This window comes from Hemicordylus capensis, chromosome 6 (assembly GCF_027244095.1).
Source record: "Hemicordylus capensis ecotype Gifberg chromosome 6, rHemCap1.1.pri, whole genome shotgun sequence".
NCBI lineage: Eukaryota > Metazoa > Chordata > Lepidosauria > Squamata > Cordylidae > Hemicordylus > Hemicordylus capensis.
Genome location: NC_069662.1, coordinates 75,394,971 through 75,409,964, shown reverse-complemented (window position 1 = coordinate 75,409,964; position 14,994 = coordinate 75,394,971). Strand labels below are relative to the sequence as shown.

Sequence of the window (14,994 nt, the reverse complement as noted above, 5' to 3'; positions counted from 1 at the left end):
TCTGTGGCTTGGGATTTCCAACTGTCGACAAGTACGCAGTGGAAGAGACAGAGTCTCTAAGGCTTTCCGAGGACAGGAAGCTTGGAGCCCTGCCTAGGTCGGCCTGGTGCTCAGGGTCCAGTATTGTCTGATGGCCATTTTTGCCTTGTCACAGCCTATAGCTTATGTCAAGGAGAATAGGGTATAATCATTAGGCCCCAACCTAGCAGTAAAGTCACCTTCTATCACTACCAGATCTTCAGGATTGGCCAAAAGAAAGTCATTTGAATAGTGCTCAAGTTCAGCCCATACAGAGCTGATTTCGTGTGTTTATGCTGCAGTGGTGGGAGCTAAGTGTTGATTATTAATAATGAGCTAGGACCAAAATGGATTAGAATAGCCATAGCATATTGTTTGAGCAAGGTAAGGGGTGTCGATAATACCCGCAGGGTGGTGGAGACGAATATCTCCAGTCCTCCTTTGAGCCTCCCACAACCTGTCCTAGGTACACAAAGAATGAGTGGTAGCCATTGAGCATAATATCATCCGCTGTCCAGGTTTCTTGCATCAGAATTATATTGAATTGGGAGAGAAAGTCCGAGTCTGCGTTTCTGGAACAGCACCACCCTGCCAAATTCTATGCCATGACCTTGATCTTATGCTGGTCTGAGGGATGTCAAAGGACAATGAGGGAACAGAGTTTTGGGCGGGATTCAGGTAATCACCAGCAAGTGAGTTGGGGGGCTGCAACTCTTGCTGAGGGGGAGGAAGAGCATATGCTAGCAGCCATACTGCTGGACCGAGAGGCACTGGTGAGGCACTCGGATGGTCCAACACTTCTTTCACAGGCCATCTGTCTGTCTTAGTTCCGGTCCTGGGAAGTCAGCAAGTGGGTCATGAGTGCTCACTGGCTTGAGCAGGTTACCGAGTGCACTCTGCTCACTGCAATGCTCAAGCTGGGGGGCGCAGTCAAAAGGTGTATCAGTGCTCCGACTCTGCAATAGGTTGCTCACCTGTAGCTATTGATCTGGTAGAGATCAGTCAGCATCCATAAGTATGGGCGGGGGAGGGGGAGTTCTGCACCTGTGCAGGAATCACGCGGTAGTAATGCCACAGCTCATCAAGGCATCCAAGCCCCACCTCCACGCCTACAGTGTGCTCTTTAATGGCGGGCTGAGCGCCATGTCCCTCAGTTCTTGGGACGACCGCCATGAACGACGATCATCTGGATAAGCAGGTGAGTTCATCATTCCTTCCCCCAGAAGGAACAGGTACGCAGCTTGGGAGTGCTCTTGGATCCAGGCCTCACCATAGTATCTCAGGTGGAGGCTATGGCCAGGAGCGCTTTCTATCAGCTTCGGCTGATTCGACAGCTGCGTCCATTCTTTGATGAGAACGATCTCAAAACAGTGGTGCATCAGCTGGTAACCTCCAGGATTGACTACTGCAATATGCTCTACATGGGGCTGTCTTTGTACGTAGTTCAGAAACTTCAGTTAGTTCAAAATGCAGCAGCCAGACTGGTCTCTGGGGTAACCCGGAGAGACCATATTATGCCTGTCTTAAAACAGTTGTACTGACTGCTGATATGTTTCCAGGTGAAATACAAAGTGCTGGTTATTACCTTTAAAGCTCTGAACAGCTTGGGTCCAGGATACCTTAGAGAGCACCTTCTTCAGTATGATCCCCATTGCTCATTGTGTTCATCTGGAGAGGTTCGTCTCCAGTTGCCACCGGTACGTCTGGTGGCAACTCGGAACCGGGCCTTTTCTGTAGCTGCCCCTGGTCTATGGAATGCACTCCCAGCAGATATCCGCAGTTTAGGCTCACTGTCAGCCTTTAAGAGAGCCCTAAAAACCTATTTATTTGGCCTGGCCTTCCACGGTTTGTAAAGTGTTGTTGTTTTTTAAAGTATTTTAATTGGTTTTAAATAGTTTTAATCATTTTTGAATTGTTTTTATATTGTTTTTAGCATTGTGTTTTATGTCTTTTTAAAAAGTTGTTGTACACTGCCCAGAGCCTCTGGATGGGGCAGTTGATAAATGTAATACATACATAATAAATAATAATTATCGAAGGAGAATAGCATGGACACTGGTATGCACATAGCAGAGCACTACTGCAGAAGGGTGGTCTGGGAGGGTCTTATGGATGTCGACTGATCTCTACCAGATTAAGTTACTGGTAAGCAACCTGTTTATCTGGATCGAGAGCCATCAAGATCCATAAGTATGGGTTTTTAGCTCCCAATGGTGTAGTAATAGCTATTGTAACACCCACTTCAAACAGTTTCTCCCAAAGCTCACCTCGGCAGCAGAGTGCACATCTATGATGTAGTGTTTAATGCAAGGTAACTCTGTGGACCAGTTGCTGCCTTACAGATGTCCATGGAGGTTACCCCCGATAGGTGTGCAGCCAATGAAGCGTAGGCACGAGTGGAGTGGGCCTTGATTGCTTCTGGTGGTTTTATGTTCTCCAACTTGTATGTCAGCAGGTTGAGCTCGACCAGCCAGTTGGACATCCTTTGCCTGGATACGCCGGCAACTTTGGCAGTACCCTTGTAGGCCACAGAGAGGCTCTCAGTGGTTCTAAAGTCCTTGGTGCATGCTAGGTAGGGGCTTGGATGCCTTGACAAGCTGTGGCATTGCTACTGCGTGGTTCCTGCGCAGGCACAGAACCCCATACTTATGGATCTCAACCCAGATCTTTGGGAAGCTTATATAATCTTTTTTAAAATTTTATTTTAAAGATTTTTTAAAAATTAAGTACTGCACACTGGTATGGTGCCATGGAAAGAATACATAATCTGGGACCTTCATGCCAAATCTGAAATGAAAGGAACTTTGCTTTTTTAAAGAAACAGAATATATTTTTTTGAAAATTGACTAAGCATTTACCCAAATTAAAGAAACTGGAAAAGCAAACAGTGGTAAAAATGCTTTAATTCTTATTCTTCTACTTTTGGGGAAAACAAATTTTTTAAAAAAGACATGTACTTTAAAAAAATCTTGACACATAAGAGATACCCCCGCTCTAACATCCCACTGGGTTATAGGTTTAAGGGGCAAAGTGTATGTTACATACAAATCTTTGTACTACTCATGTGCATAAAAGCATCACGTGAAGTGTCACCTAATGACTAGCAAAATATAGGGGCGGTTGGAAAGAGCAATGTGATCTATGAATCCAGACCAAAGAAACTGAGTCATCGTATTCTGGGTGATCCTGAGAGTTAACAGCTCTATGACAAGCAACTTACTTTAATTAGATTTTTGTATCTGCCAGAACTCTCCCATAAGTTTTATAAAGTGCATCACCTAGCCCGATTACCTCCTACTTGTACTTTCACATGCATGCGCATTTGGTGGGTGAGGGGGAAATACTTAATGCGGTACACAAATTTTTTACCTCCCACCCACCCGCAGGCATCCTGCCACTTACGTTAGTAGAAACTTGCCTGTTTTGTCCTTGCAACAGCTATGCCACAGTGCTGAGGAGACGCTGGGCTGCAGCAAGCTGCCGCTGCTACCACCACTTCTTCCTCCTCCACCCTCTGTCTGCAGATCTTGTTGGATGTCTCGAGCGATGGGACTTTGGACTCTCCCAACAAGACTTCTGGCTGCAGATAAGATCTGCAGCTGAAGGCAGAGGCAGCCTGGCTGTGGGGAGGGAGGTGGTGGCAGCGGCAGCAGCACGGCTCGGGGGAGAAGGAAAACCAGCCAGGACTTTCATGGGCAGTGCAGCGGCAGCAGGAAAAGGTAGCAGGAGCAGCAGCACGGCAAGACGGCGCAACTGCTACAAACAGCTGCACGGGTGGCTGAAATGATGTGTGCGTGCACAGGTGCACACCTTAGAGGGAACAGTGATCTCTTCCATCCTCTCAATAGTACAATTAAACAGAGGTGACAGAATTGGGCCTCAATATTTACAGGGATTAATAAGGTTGAAGGCTACACAACTCTTCTAGGAACAGACAGCCATTAAGTCCAATGGGAAGTCCTGGTATATGTAGCACCAATCTTAGGACAATCTGGGGTTAATGTTTTCCCTCCAAACTGGAGGTTGCTGCTCTTTAATAGGTCTAAACATACACAACCAAAAGATGGGTCTGGTTTGTGCTAGTTGCAAAAAAAGGGATTAGACTATGCACTGATGGCTGAGTCCCTTCCATAACAAGAAGTAGATTCCCCTCCAACAAGAAAAGGGAGGAATGTCTCCATTCAGAGTTCTGAGCTAAGATGGGGGTCTGCTTTTGTCACACCCCTATGTATGCCAGGACTCATATGCAATAGTTGCATTTCTCATCCAGCCAAGAGGAAGGCTGCACCTCATAGCTGCTGCACGGAGAACCCTGTGGAAGGTAGTCTATCACCCACCCCTTCCAGTCCTGTCTTTCTCATACCATCAGTGCTTTGCCGGAATCTCACAGCTCCATTGCTGGGATTGCTTAAATGTGGTTATTTCTTTATGAGTTTCCCTTCCCCTGATTAACTAGCCAGAATGGGAAGGGAGTAAAGGAAACAAGAACAAAGGAATAACAGGCAAGACAGGTGCAGAGCCAGCTGAATGGCAGCCTGGGTCCAGCCCCACCCGGTGGCCCCTCTAGCAACATCCATCCAGTGTGCATGACATCACGCGCACAGGGTGTGGCTTGGGCTCCAGAGGAGCCCCGAGATAACTCTCCCCGCCCGGGCTCCGGAGAGCCCCGAGCAAGCTCTCCCCTGTCCATTTCAGGCAGGGCTTGCTGCCTGCCAGGCTTTATTTCCCTTTCCCTCCCTCCAGTGAGAGAGAGAGAGAAAGGGAAATAGATGCTTTCAGGCAGCAAGCACTGCCTGAAATGACAGCGGAGAGCTCCCTTGGGCTCTTCAGAGCTCAAGGCCAAGGCGTCACACAAAGCCAGCTTCCTATCTTACATTTTCTCTACGTCTTGCTGTGATTTCTGCCAATCAGTGGCTCTGTTTTGTAACACAGTTCCACCAGATCCAGAACTTATGGCTATCTATAAGGCTCGGTGAAATCTGCCCATTTCCATGGTTCTGTCTGTATGGTGAGTTTAGAAATTTGAAATCTGTTCAGAGGATACCCTCCCCCGACTGTGGAAAAAGAACCTCTCAAATTAGTTCCAATATTCTCCCTCCACGCCCCACCACTCAAAATATTTCCACTAAAACAGTGAATCTTATTTTGACTTTATGCATTTTTCACATTGTCATCCAAAGGTCTGTGCTTATTAAAAAATTCACCAAAGTACCTGGCTCATCTTTGTTGCCTTCAAATGGCTTATGAGGTGTATGCTGCCGTGCATCTCTTCTTACTGGTGACATCAAAGGCGGAAGGCTTCTAATATGAGCAATCTAGAAGAACAAATAAGTTTTATTGGTGGCACATATATAGAGCTGGTCTTGTGGTAGCAAGCATGACTTATCCCCTTAGCTAAAGAGGGTCCACCCTGGTTGCATATGAATGGGAGGCTAGAAGTGTAAGCACTGTAAGATATTCTCCTCAGGGGATGGAGCTGCTCTGGGAACAGAAGTTTTCAAGTTCCCTCCCTGGCTTCTCTCAAGATAGGGCTGAGAGAGATTCCTGCCTGCAACCTTGGAGAAGCCGCTGCTAGTTTGTGTAGACAATACTGAGCATGATGGACCAATGGTCTGATGGTATATGGCAGCTTCCTATGTTCCCATCCACCCACAATAGATACTGGGAATTTTCAAAAGAAAAAATCCTTTGGAGAAGAATGGTAAATCTCTTGTGGAAAGTCCCATTGTTCCCTCAAATTTGTTTCATTGCTTCTCACTTTAAAATACCATTCAGTTAACACTGACCTTTATACTAAGAGTCAACAAAACTAACCAAAAAAATCAGCCAAAGTAACTATTTTTGTTTAAATAACTAAGTTTGGACACAATCATGTAAGTTCTTCATTTCCAGAAGAGCTGCTTTTTCTGTCAGCCTTTGCAATCTAATCAGCATTAGGTTTCACAGCTCAAAAGCTGGGGAATAAGTTAACAATGCAATTCATTTAACATGGGAAAATACCTAGTTTGAGAAAAATTACAGGAAAAACACACAAACAACTTTATGTTGCATTTATTGACCTTACATCAGCTTTCAATTCTACTGACAGGCCCAGACTTTGGGAGAAACTTGAGAGGACGGATATCGATAGGAGATTCCTTAGATTAGTAATTGAACTACATTCTGACAACAAGGCCAGGGTGAGAGAGGGCTGACAAGGGTCTCTATCTGATCCCATTCCATTGGAGAGAGACGTTAAACAGGGTTGCCTACTGGCTCCCTTTTCATTTAATTTTTATATTAATGATATTGTATTGACTGTGAAATCACCAAGTTTTTCTCCACTCGGTGGGCATAAAATTTTGATTTTAATGTATGTCGATGATATTCTGAGATTGGCCTTGAAATAAAGCTGGCTAGATTGGCTGATTGTGAAGGGGAGAAACTGAGGATCAACTATGTATAAACAAAGGAAGTAGTTTTTGGCAGTGGTAATATCAAACACAGGTGGTCAATTAATGCCCAACAGATAAGAGCAATGCTCCTCTTTTAAATATTTGGTTGTTTCTTTCCATAAGTCCCTCACTTGGAAGGCACACCTCAATGCTTCTCTAGCAACTGCTTGACGCTCTGTGGAGGCTATTCTGAAGTTTTTCTACTCTAAAGGGGGGCAATTAATAGCCCTTAAAATATTTCTGGGCAAGGTGATATCACAGATGGTGATAGTGGTCTATGGTGTTGAGGTCTGGGGGTGGGATGAGAAGGTGGTTGCTCAGTTGGAAATAGTCCAGAACGATTTCCTAAGGAAGATTTTGGGCCTCCCCCAGGGCATTCCTGCTAACTACCTAAGAATGGAGGTCAGGCTACCTTCAATCGCTGCCAAGAGTTCATTTAACACTGCTAAGGCACTTCAAGAAATTAGACAGCCTCCCAGAACATCTTTTAGTCAAATTTTGTTATTCATATTATAAGGACGGGAATCAATGAACTAAATTTCTGTCTTATATTCAACAGTTATAGTCCTTGCCCTCAGGGGGAGAACTCAGATCTTGGAGCAAAGAAAACAGAGACCGGCTGCTTGAATGGGATGCTTGTAGAGATGCTGCTGTGGTACAGCTTTCAAGGTTTTCATTTTAATTATAAGCAACATAGAAGTTTCTCACAGTTCCTGGTTAATCTTACTCGCATATCACTGAGGAAGGCTTTTACAACTTTTTGTTTTCAAACTATGCCCATGGCATATCTTGAAGGGAGATTTGGTAAACTTCCTGTGGAACAGTGCCTTTGTCCCTGTGGCGCGGCCCAAATGGAGTTTATCTGCTATGTCTTTTATTGTCCCTTCTATGACGTGATTAGGGAAAACACATTGACAGATCAGAGACAAATTGAAGGGCTCAGATGTGGAATGCTTGATTTCTCTTCTTGTGGATGTGATTTCATATGTCAGCTATCAAGTTGCCGCTTTGCCTTGCTTTCTTTTAAACTTTGAAAGAAATTTGCATCTGTTATGCCTTGTTGTAGCATTGGTTTTAGGTTAACTAATTCTGTATTACTATCTGCTGAAGTAATTTATAGTATGCTATGCTTTGTTTTAATGTTTTTCTTTTTTATGTTATGTTACGACCAATGGTTATAACAATAAACTTCTTACTTAACACAGCATCCACAGTTATTATTAGTCTGGAAAAGAAGTACTTGCTCCAGAGTAAGGACAGCTGTGGATGCTACTCCTTTTAAGCAATCTTTCCAGGTTTCTTACAAGCTTTACACTTGACCTACAGTAGACTACCAACTGACTCCTGCACAGCCATTTTCTCATGCTGCCCCTCACAGAATGCTGCACTGATTTAGGCACAAGCTGCAAAGACAGGTCACAAAATAATATCTATTCAATTCGGGGGTGTTCAGAACAGCTTAAAGGTATTTGATTAAAGTGGCTGAAAAGCCATGGCTATATGGCTGCTACAGGATTAGCTGATGGTTTTCACTTAAACAGTGTATTTGAACAACAACGTAAAATAAATGACGTTTGTGTTGTTTCTTGCTGAAAAAAGACAGATGTTACTTGATTTTTATAAGTGCTTTGGCAGTGGGAGGAGAGCTAGTCTTGTGGTAGCAAGCATGACTTGTCCCCTTAGCTAAGCAGGGTCTGCCCTGGTTGCATATCAATGGGAAACTTGATGTGTGAGCACTGCAAGATATTCCCCTCAGGGGATGGAGCCGTTCTGGGAAGAGCAGAAGGTTTCAAGTTCCCTCCCTGGCTTCTCCAAGATAGGGCTGAGATTCCTTCCTGCAACCTTGGAGAAGCCACTCCCAGTCTGTGTAGACAATACTGAGCTAGATAGACCAATGGTCTGACTCAGTATATGGCAGCTTGCTATGTTCCTATGTGGGCAAAGTCACACAAAGCTCCAGGTGCTTACATGGTTTTCTGCACATGCAATGCTTCTTTGGATCACGTCTACACTTAAACACACTTAAATTATACCATACTATAATACTTTGATTACTCTGAAGACAGCTCCATCATACCTACACCTTGCTTAGAGAGCCTAGAGAAACGCATTTCTCAAACTGCTGTTTCAGAACACTATTGAAAAGCAGAGGGGAAAACAAACCTGTTTGGAAGCCATTTTGGAAAGTTTTCAAGGATACTGGCAAACAAATTAGCAACATAAACAGATGGGTAAAATTTGTTACACTTGGTGCATTAATAATTTTAATGAAAACAACTGGGTCCAGTTACGAAGAATACTGGTAAGGAGGTGACAACTGAAGGAATTGCTAGCACAGAACATATACAAAAGCAGCTCAGTCTGCAAAAAGGTTATGCAATTAGCTTAAAAAAACCTTGGTGAATGACTTGTAGATGACCCACAAGTTCCCCTATATTGAACATGTGGTGTAAGAACTGCTGCTATTGATATAGGGTTGTTACACAATTAATAAGCAGGAGAAGAGCACATAATTCAACAATTACTTAGATGCAATCACACTACAATACTTGAAACCCTGCAAAAAGTGACTAATTAAATGTGGCACTAATTAAATGATTACTTACAGCAGCTTTCCTTCCACAAAAGGCCGTCAAAGCTTCTGACAAAGATTGTGCAATATTTATTACCAGAGCTGCTTCTGAATCTGATGTTATCTCAAAGTTTTCCTATTAGAATTTAAAAGATACAAGAATGGCACACTCAGATATTAATCATTTCATTGCACATTGTTTTCTATAAAGCACTCTCTCTTCCTCATGGCATGTCTACATTTAGTGCTTACATAAACTTTATTCACATCTTATGAAAACCACAGGCAGGCACTGTATGCTGGTACAGGCCCAACTCCCAAGTTGCATTCCCTAAACACAACCTCTCCCTCACACACACTCCACCGACACAGCACTTGTCTGCAGAGGAAAAGGCTGTACTTGAGGAAAGCTATTCCCTGTGATCGGTAACACTGGGCAATGCATCAGGGTGGGGATTCATAGCATGCTCCCATGAGCCTTGTATGTAGCTACAGGATCTTCAATTTTCCTAATGAGTGAACAGGACTAGAGTGGCCCACTGTGAAAAAGAAAAAAGATTAACTACCTCGGGGTGTTTTTTGCTTTATACAGAAAAAAGAAAAAAACCACACAGAAAAACAAGATTTGAGTACTGGGAAGCCTCAGGATACATTCTAAAATGGAAATTACTTGCACTGTGATCCTATGCAAGTTTAATCAGAAGTAAATTAAGACAGCTGTTTTCTCAGGCTTTTAATTAAGGCTAATTTTAGGCTGTTTGGTTACTCTGAAATAGTTTTGATTTATTCTGTGCAAGTATTTTAACTGTTTTTGTTTTTATATTGTAATTTGGACTATGTATGCTGCCTGGAGATATCTATATCAGGCAGTATATAGATATGACAGACAGACACCACTTATTTCAGAAGGACTTGTTCCCAGGTGCTTAAAATTGCAGCTGTAAAGAACATTTTTCAGAATTATGTTCACATCCACACAAGCAACACTGTTAGCTTAAATGGCTTTGCCTATTAGAACCAATTTCTAATTTAGACTGTAAATGGTGTCAAAAGCTGTCTATTTGCTGCTCATTTTAAGCCCCAAGGTCTCAAAGTACTCTCTGCATACTCAGATGGGTCAATATCACCCTAGAGAAGCCTAGCTACAAGATCAAGGGAGTCCAAAAAATAAAAGCAAACTTGCTCCTAGCAGAGTCCTCCAAAGCTGCTTGACTATTCAGGTGTGAATTTGCCCCGTTTTAGAAGCCACAAGATCTGGTTAGAGGCAGAAATTCCTTGTCAATTTCATACTATTTATCCCACAGAATTTTCTGAAAACCAAGACTATAAAACACAACCTTCCCTAAATATGCCTTATAAATTTGGAAAATAATATCAAGTTTTCAACACTTGCATTTCATCTAATGTCAAAAGAATCATCCAGGACTGAACTTCAAGTTGGGGGAATTACAAAGTGCCTTTCTGAAGAGATTCTGTGCTCAAGCCACAAATCACAAAGAGTTCCTTGGTAAAATACACTAAGCAGCTAGTTACTTATGTCCGTCTAACAAACCAAGTATAAATCCAGCACATGATAAATGCAGGACAAAATGCTTGATACAAAGACCATTTAAAAAGTCTTCCAAAATGTGCGGAGAGAAAAAGAAAGCACTGGTTACTTTCAAAAATGCAAGTCAATGCCCACCCGCCTCCCCATCCTTTTTACCATATATTCCAGGGCTTTTTGTCTCCGGACTGGATCATTCTGTAGGTAAAACAGAACACAAGCCTCAGCGATGTCAGCAAAATGAGAGATCGTATGCTCTATTGTGCACAAGAACCTTTCTGGATATGGAGGAGACACCTCACATAGCAGTTATAAGGTCTATGGCAGTGGCTGCATCTACCAGATGCTAGAGCACATTTGCCTAGGGGGGAAAGTGTAGCTAGTGGGAGGAAGGGGGCTAAACGAAGTTTTTGAAAGTAAGGAGGATGATCTATCTATAGTCTAGGACAGGGCTGCACAACTTTGGCCCTCCAGCTGTTGCTTATGATTATGGACTACAACTCCCATAATCCCCAGCCACACTGGCCAGTAGTCAGGAATGATGGAAGTTGTAGCCAACAACAGCTGGAGGGCCAAAGTTGTGCAACCTGGTCTAGGAGTTAGGAACCTTCTTGGTGGAAGAGCTAGGAATATTTCACTACTGCTAGGTATTAGGCACATATCTGGAGGGTCATCAGAACAATCTCCACTTTACATGTGGGGGCAGATTACATGGCAGGGATACAGGCAAATCCACACTGTTCAGCAGCAGTGCTCTGTCTGAGTTCACTATGCAAATCAGAAAAATGGCACAACTTCTAAGATCATTAGAGATTATCACTACGAGGTGTAGATATAAGAAGCTCATTTCAGATATAAGAGCCCCTGGTGGTGCAGTGGTAAAACTGCCGCCCTGTAACCAGAAGGTTACAAGTTCGATCCTGACCAGGGGCTCAAGGTTGACTCAGCCTTCCATCCTTCCGAGGTCGGTAAAATGAGTACCCAGAATGTTGGGGGCAATATGCTAAATCATTGTAAACCACTTAGAGAGCTCCGGCTATAAAGCAGTATATAAATGTAAGTGCTATTTCCCCCGCCCACACACACAAATTCTCCAGATTTCCTGAACTCATTTTATTAGAGCACTTTGTGACTACAGCTATTAGATAAGATCTATTCAACTTTCCTCGTATCTGACAGTTTGTGCAGCCTAAGCACAGGACCAAGAGGAATATTATGATAATTTTTCCAAGTACACAGTAATGTCAAATAGATGTGTTGGCCCACTAGGAAGAAAAGGGGGATTTCTAATGGACAGATAGGACTTCTGCCATGTATCACCTTCTTTGAAAAAGATCCTAGTACTGGAGAAAGATGACCTACCACCCAGTGATGGGGTTTTGCCTACAGGGGAAAAATGCCCTCCAAACCTATGCTGGTCAATGACTGAAATAAAGGATTTGATTTGATTTTGCCCTCCAAACACTAGGCAACAGTACACACTTTGGCTGCTATGGACACTTTACTTGGTGCGTCACTTAGAAATTAATCTAGCAAAAGTTAGCTTTGTTAATATAGGAACTACTATGCAGGAGCATATCTAGCATGGGGCAGGCAGGGCACGTGCCCTGGGGGGCCCCCGCCATTTTGTAAAATTAAAAAATTTTTAAAAATTGGCTCCCGAAAACAAAATGGCCACCATGCATACTCAAATGGCCTCTGAGAGGCCCTAGGTCATGCCAGGCCTTGCAGAAGCCATTTGAGCATGTGCTGTGGCCATTTTGTTTTCAGTGGCCTTTAAAAAAAAGATTATTTTTAAAAATGGCCACTGCATATGCTCAAATGGTCCCTGCGAGGCCCTAGAGGCCTGCGGGGGGAAGGGGAACCTTTGCAGACACCCCCCACAGCCTTTAGGAAGCCCCCCAAAGGAGCTACAGGTAAAAAAAATTAAAACAATTAATATAGTATAAGACACTGTACACATATTCAGATTGGCATTATGTACAGAGAACCAGGGCTTGTGAATACTGAGCTGAAGCTTATGAGCTAGATTGTATTCATTTGCTCTTACTTTGCTTCTTGTGATAAGTGAGTTAAATGTGATGTCTTAATAATATGGCTATTAATGGTGAGCTTGTCTATGAATCAGTGTGAAATCCTTAGTATTAAGGCCACTGGGAGTTTCTTGCTCTCTTTCTCTCATTTTAACTGTCTTTCTGAAAGACTAGAATATATTCCAAGCAGTGACACAGTTTACTCTGCATATCCTTTAATTATTTTCAGAGTATCTGGGAAAAGTCAAATTCTCCATTTATTTTTAAAACTTATATAATGGTGATGCTACAATGCATAGTAGAGAATTAGACAGGCACTTCTGTTTAGTTTTCCAAGTACACCTCCACATAGTATTTGAGTATTTCATGAGCCCCAGCATACCGAAATTTGTAGTCTTCCAGCATTTTCTTGGTCTGGCTATGCCCACTGCTAAATAGTTTTTGAAATATTAAAAGATTAACAAGCCTGACTTGTATTTTTGAGCTGATATTATGGTAAAGTTATCTGAAAGATGGGCGTCAGATGCTTGGACAGGGGGCGCAATTTCAGTGTTTGCCCTAGGCGCTATTTTCCCTAGGTACGCCTCTGCTACTATGCGTGTTCCCCCGCCTTCCACTCTCTGCCTTACAAGGGACTGATGTGGACCAACCTATATATGAGAACCTGATCTGAGCAATGGTTGACTTAAATTCAAAATGAGAGCAGTCATGGCTCCTACATCCCAAACACTGTTCCCTCGAAGGCGTGCGCACGCTCACAAGTTTCCTGATGTCCACTCAGTTAATTTTAGATCCCGTTCAGGTTGAATTAGGAAGGCCCGGCTCTGAATGCATGTGCGCACACAGTGCCTTCATACTGCCGCACAGAACAAAACTCATTCTGCACAGAGATGAAAAAAAGTTAGAAGGGCCACTGATCCCAGCACACCTTGCTGCACCAGGAGAGCTTTATGTATCAGGCATGTTCTAATTTAAGTCAGTCTGCAAAGTTCCTACTTAAGATTGTTACGAACTGGAGACTCAGACTTTTCCATCATACCCACCAATATCACTCCTCTGCCAACCTTTCATTTGCTTTGACACCCAGCATGAAGAGTTCTAGTGAATTCAAGCGTTTGCTCACAACTTTATGACATTTGTTGGTCCCAGTAAAAGGTATTTTACTGGGACTTTGAATACTTTGAATTTCACTTTGAAAGATAATGTTTGTGGCTCATCGCTCTGCCCAAAATATAGCTCCCAGGCAATGAGAAAACAGGTGTTTATATCTTAAGGTTTCAGAGCAGTCTCCAAAATAATTCTCAAATAATTTGAGAGACTAGAAAATCTATAATCCTTTTGTATACAGAATTTTAAGTCTGATGAAGGAATGAATATTGAGAGCATAAAAGCAACCTTTAGTTCATACTGCAGAGAATCTTAAGCCACCATAATACAGGCAAACCTTGGTATTCGTGGGGGTTCCATTCCCTGCCATTAGGAAACTGTGAATACAGAGTTGTTAGGTGTATGCTATTGTGGGGGTTAGGTTCCTGGAGGCTGGGAAACCGCAGTGAAAATGGGCCAAAATGGGGGAGGGGAGTGAAATAAAGTGTCCTACCATGGTTCGTGGGCCTCCAGAAGTGCCCCCTCAAAGTGCTAAAATCAGGTTTTCCCCCCTGTGAAAAGTCACAGGGTTTTAAGCTTTTTAAATTATTATTTTTAAACAAAATGAGGCACAAAATAGACCTAGTCACAAAATGAAAATTACTTAAGAGGTCATTTCTGTCCACCTCCCAACCTGCGGATACACGGGTCTTAAACCTCTGCATGCTGGGTTTTATTGTGTATGCTGAGATCAGGTAACCCTTTGTGTCCTGGTTTCTATCATGTATGCTGAGGTCGGGTAATTGGTGAATATGTGGGACCGCGGATAGGGAGTCCGCCAATGCCATGGTCTGCCTGCAATTTGAAAGTAAACTTTTCAAGATCTGGATATCTTCCTTTGGGTGTCATTCCTTTGAATATTTATGAAGTACCATATCAATTTTAACCTTTAGTAGGCACAAAATAAAACAGTAATTTAAAGTACAGCAGCATATTCAGAAAGAGTTAACACTTTCATTCAAGCTAAAACACCAAAAACAACTTTCTAGATACATACCTCAGGTTTGAATCCAGCTCTAAAAATAAGATTCAGAAGGAGTATTAAGAAAGCACCATAAAACTGCTTTGAAGTGCACACAACTTTCAACTTATTAAAAATGGATCTCTCATGATATGGACACAAACACACACCCCTCCCTGTACCAGATGTTAAGACTAGGACAATGAGAACCAATTTGACAGTCAAAAGGACCTAAGAGCCCTTCAGGAACAGACTAAGGCCTATCAAGTCTGGCATTCTGTTGC

The 14,994-nt window shown here is 42.8% G+C and overlaps 1 protein-coding gene across 2 annotated transcripts in view; it reads right to left on the bottom strand.

Moving 5' to 3' along the window:
• LOC128332090 (uncharacterized) overlaps positions 1-14,994 on the bottom strand; it is a 51,002-nt gene that overhangs the window by 3,086 nt on the left and 32,922 nt on the right. For both annotated transcript variants that reach the window (XM_053266359.1, XM_053266360.1), the window contains 4 exons: positions 14,747-14,765; positions 10,730-10,768; positions 9,059-9,160; positions 5,231-5,333 (listed from right to left, as the gene is read on the bottom strand). In XM_053266359.1, the coding sequence (XP_053122334.1) occupies positions 5,231-5,333; positions 9,059-9,160; positions 10,730-10,768; positions 14,747-14,765 (263 nt within the window). The remainder of the gene's footprint in view (positions 1-5,230; positions 5,334-9,058; positions 9,161-10,729; positions 10,769-14,746; positions 14,766-14,994) is intronic.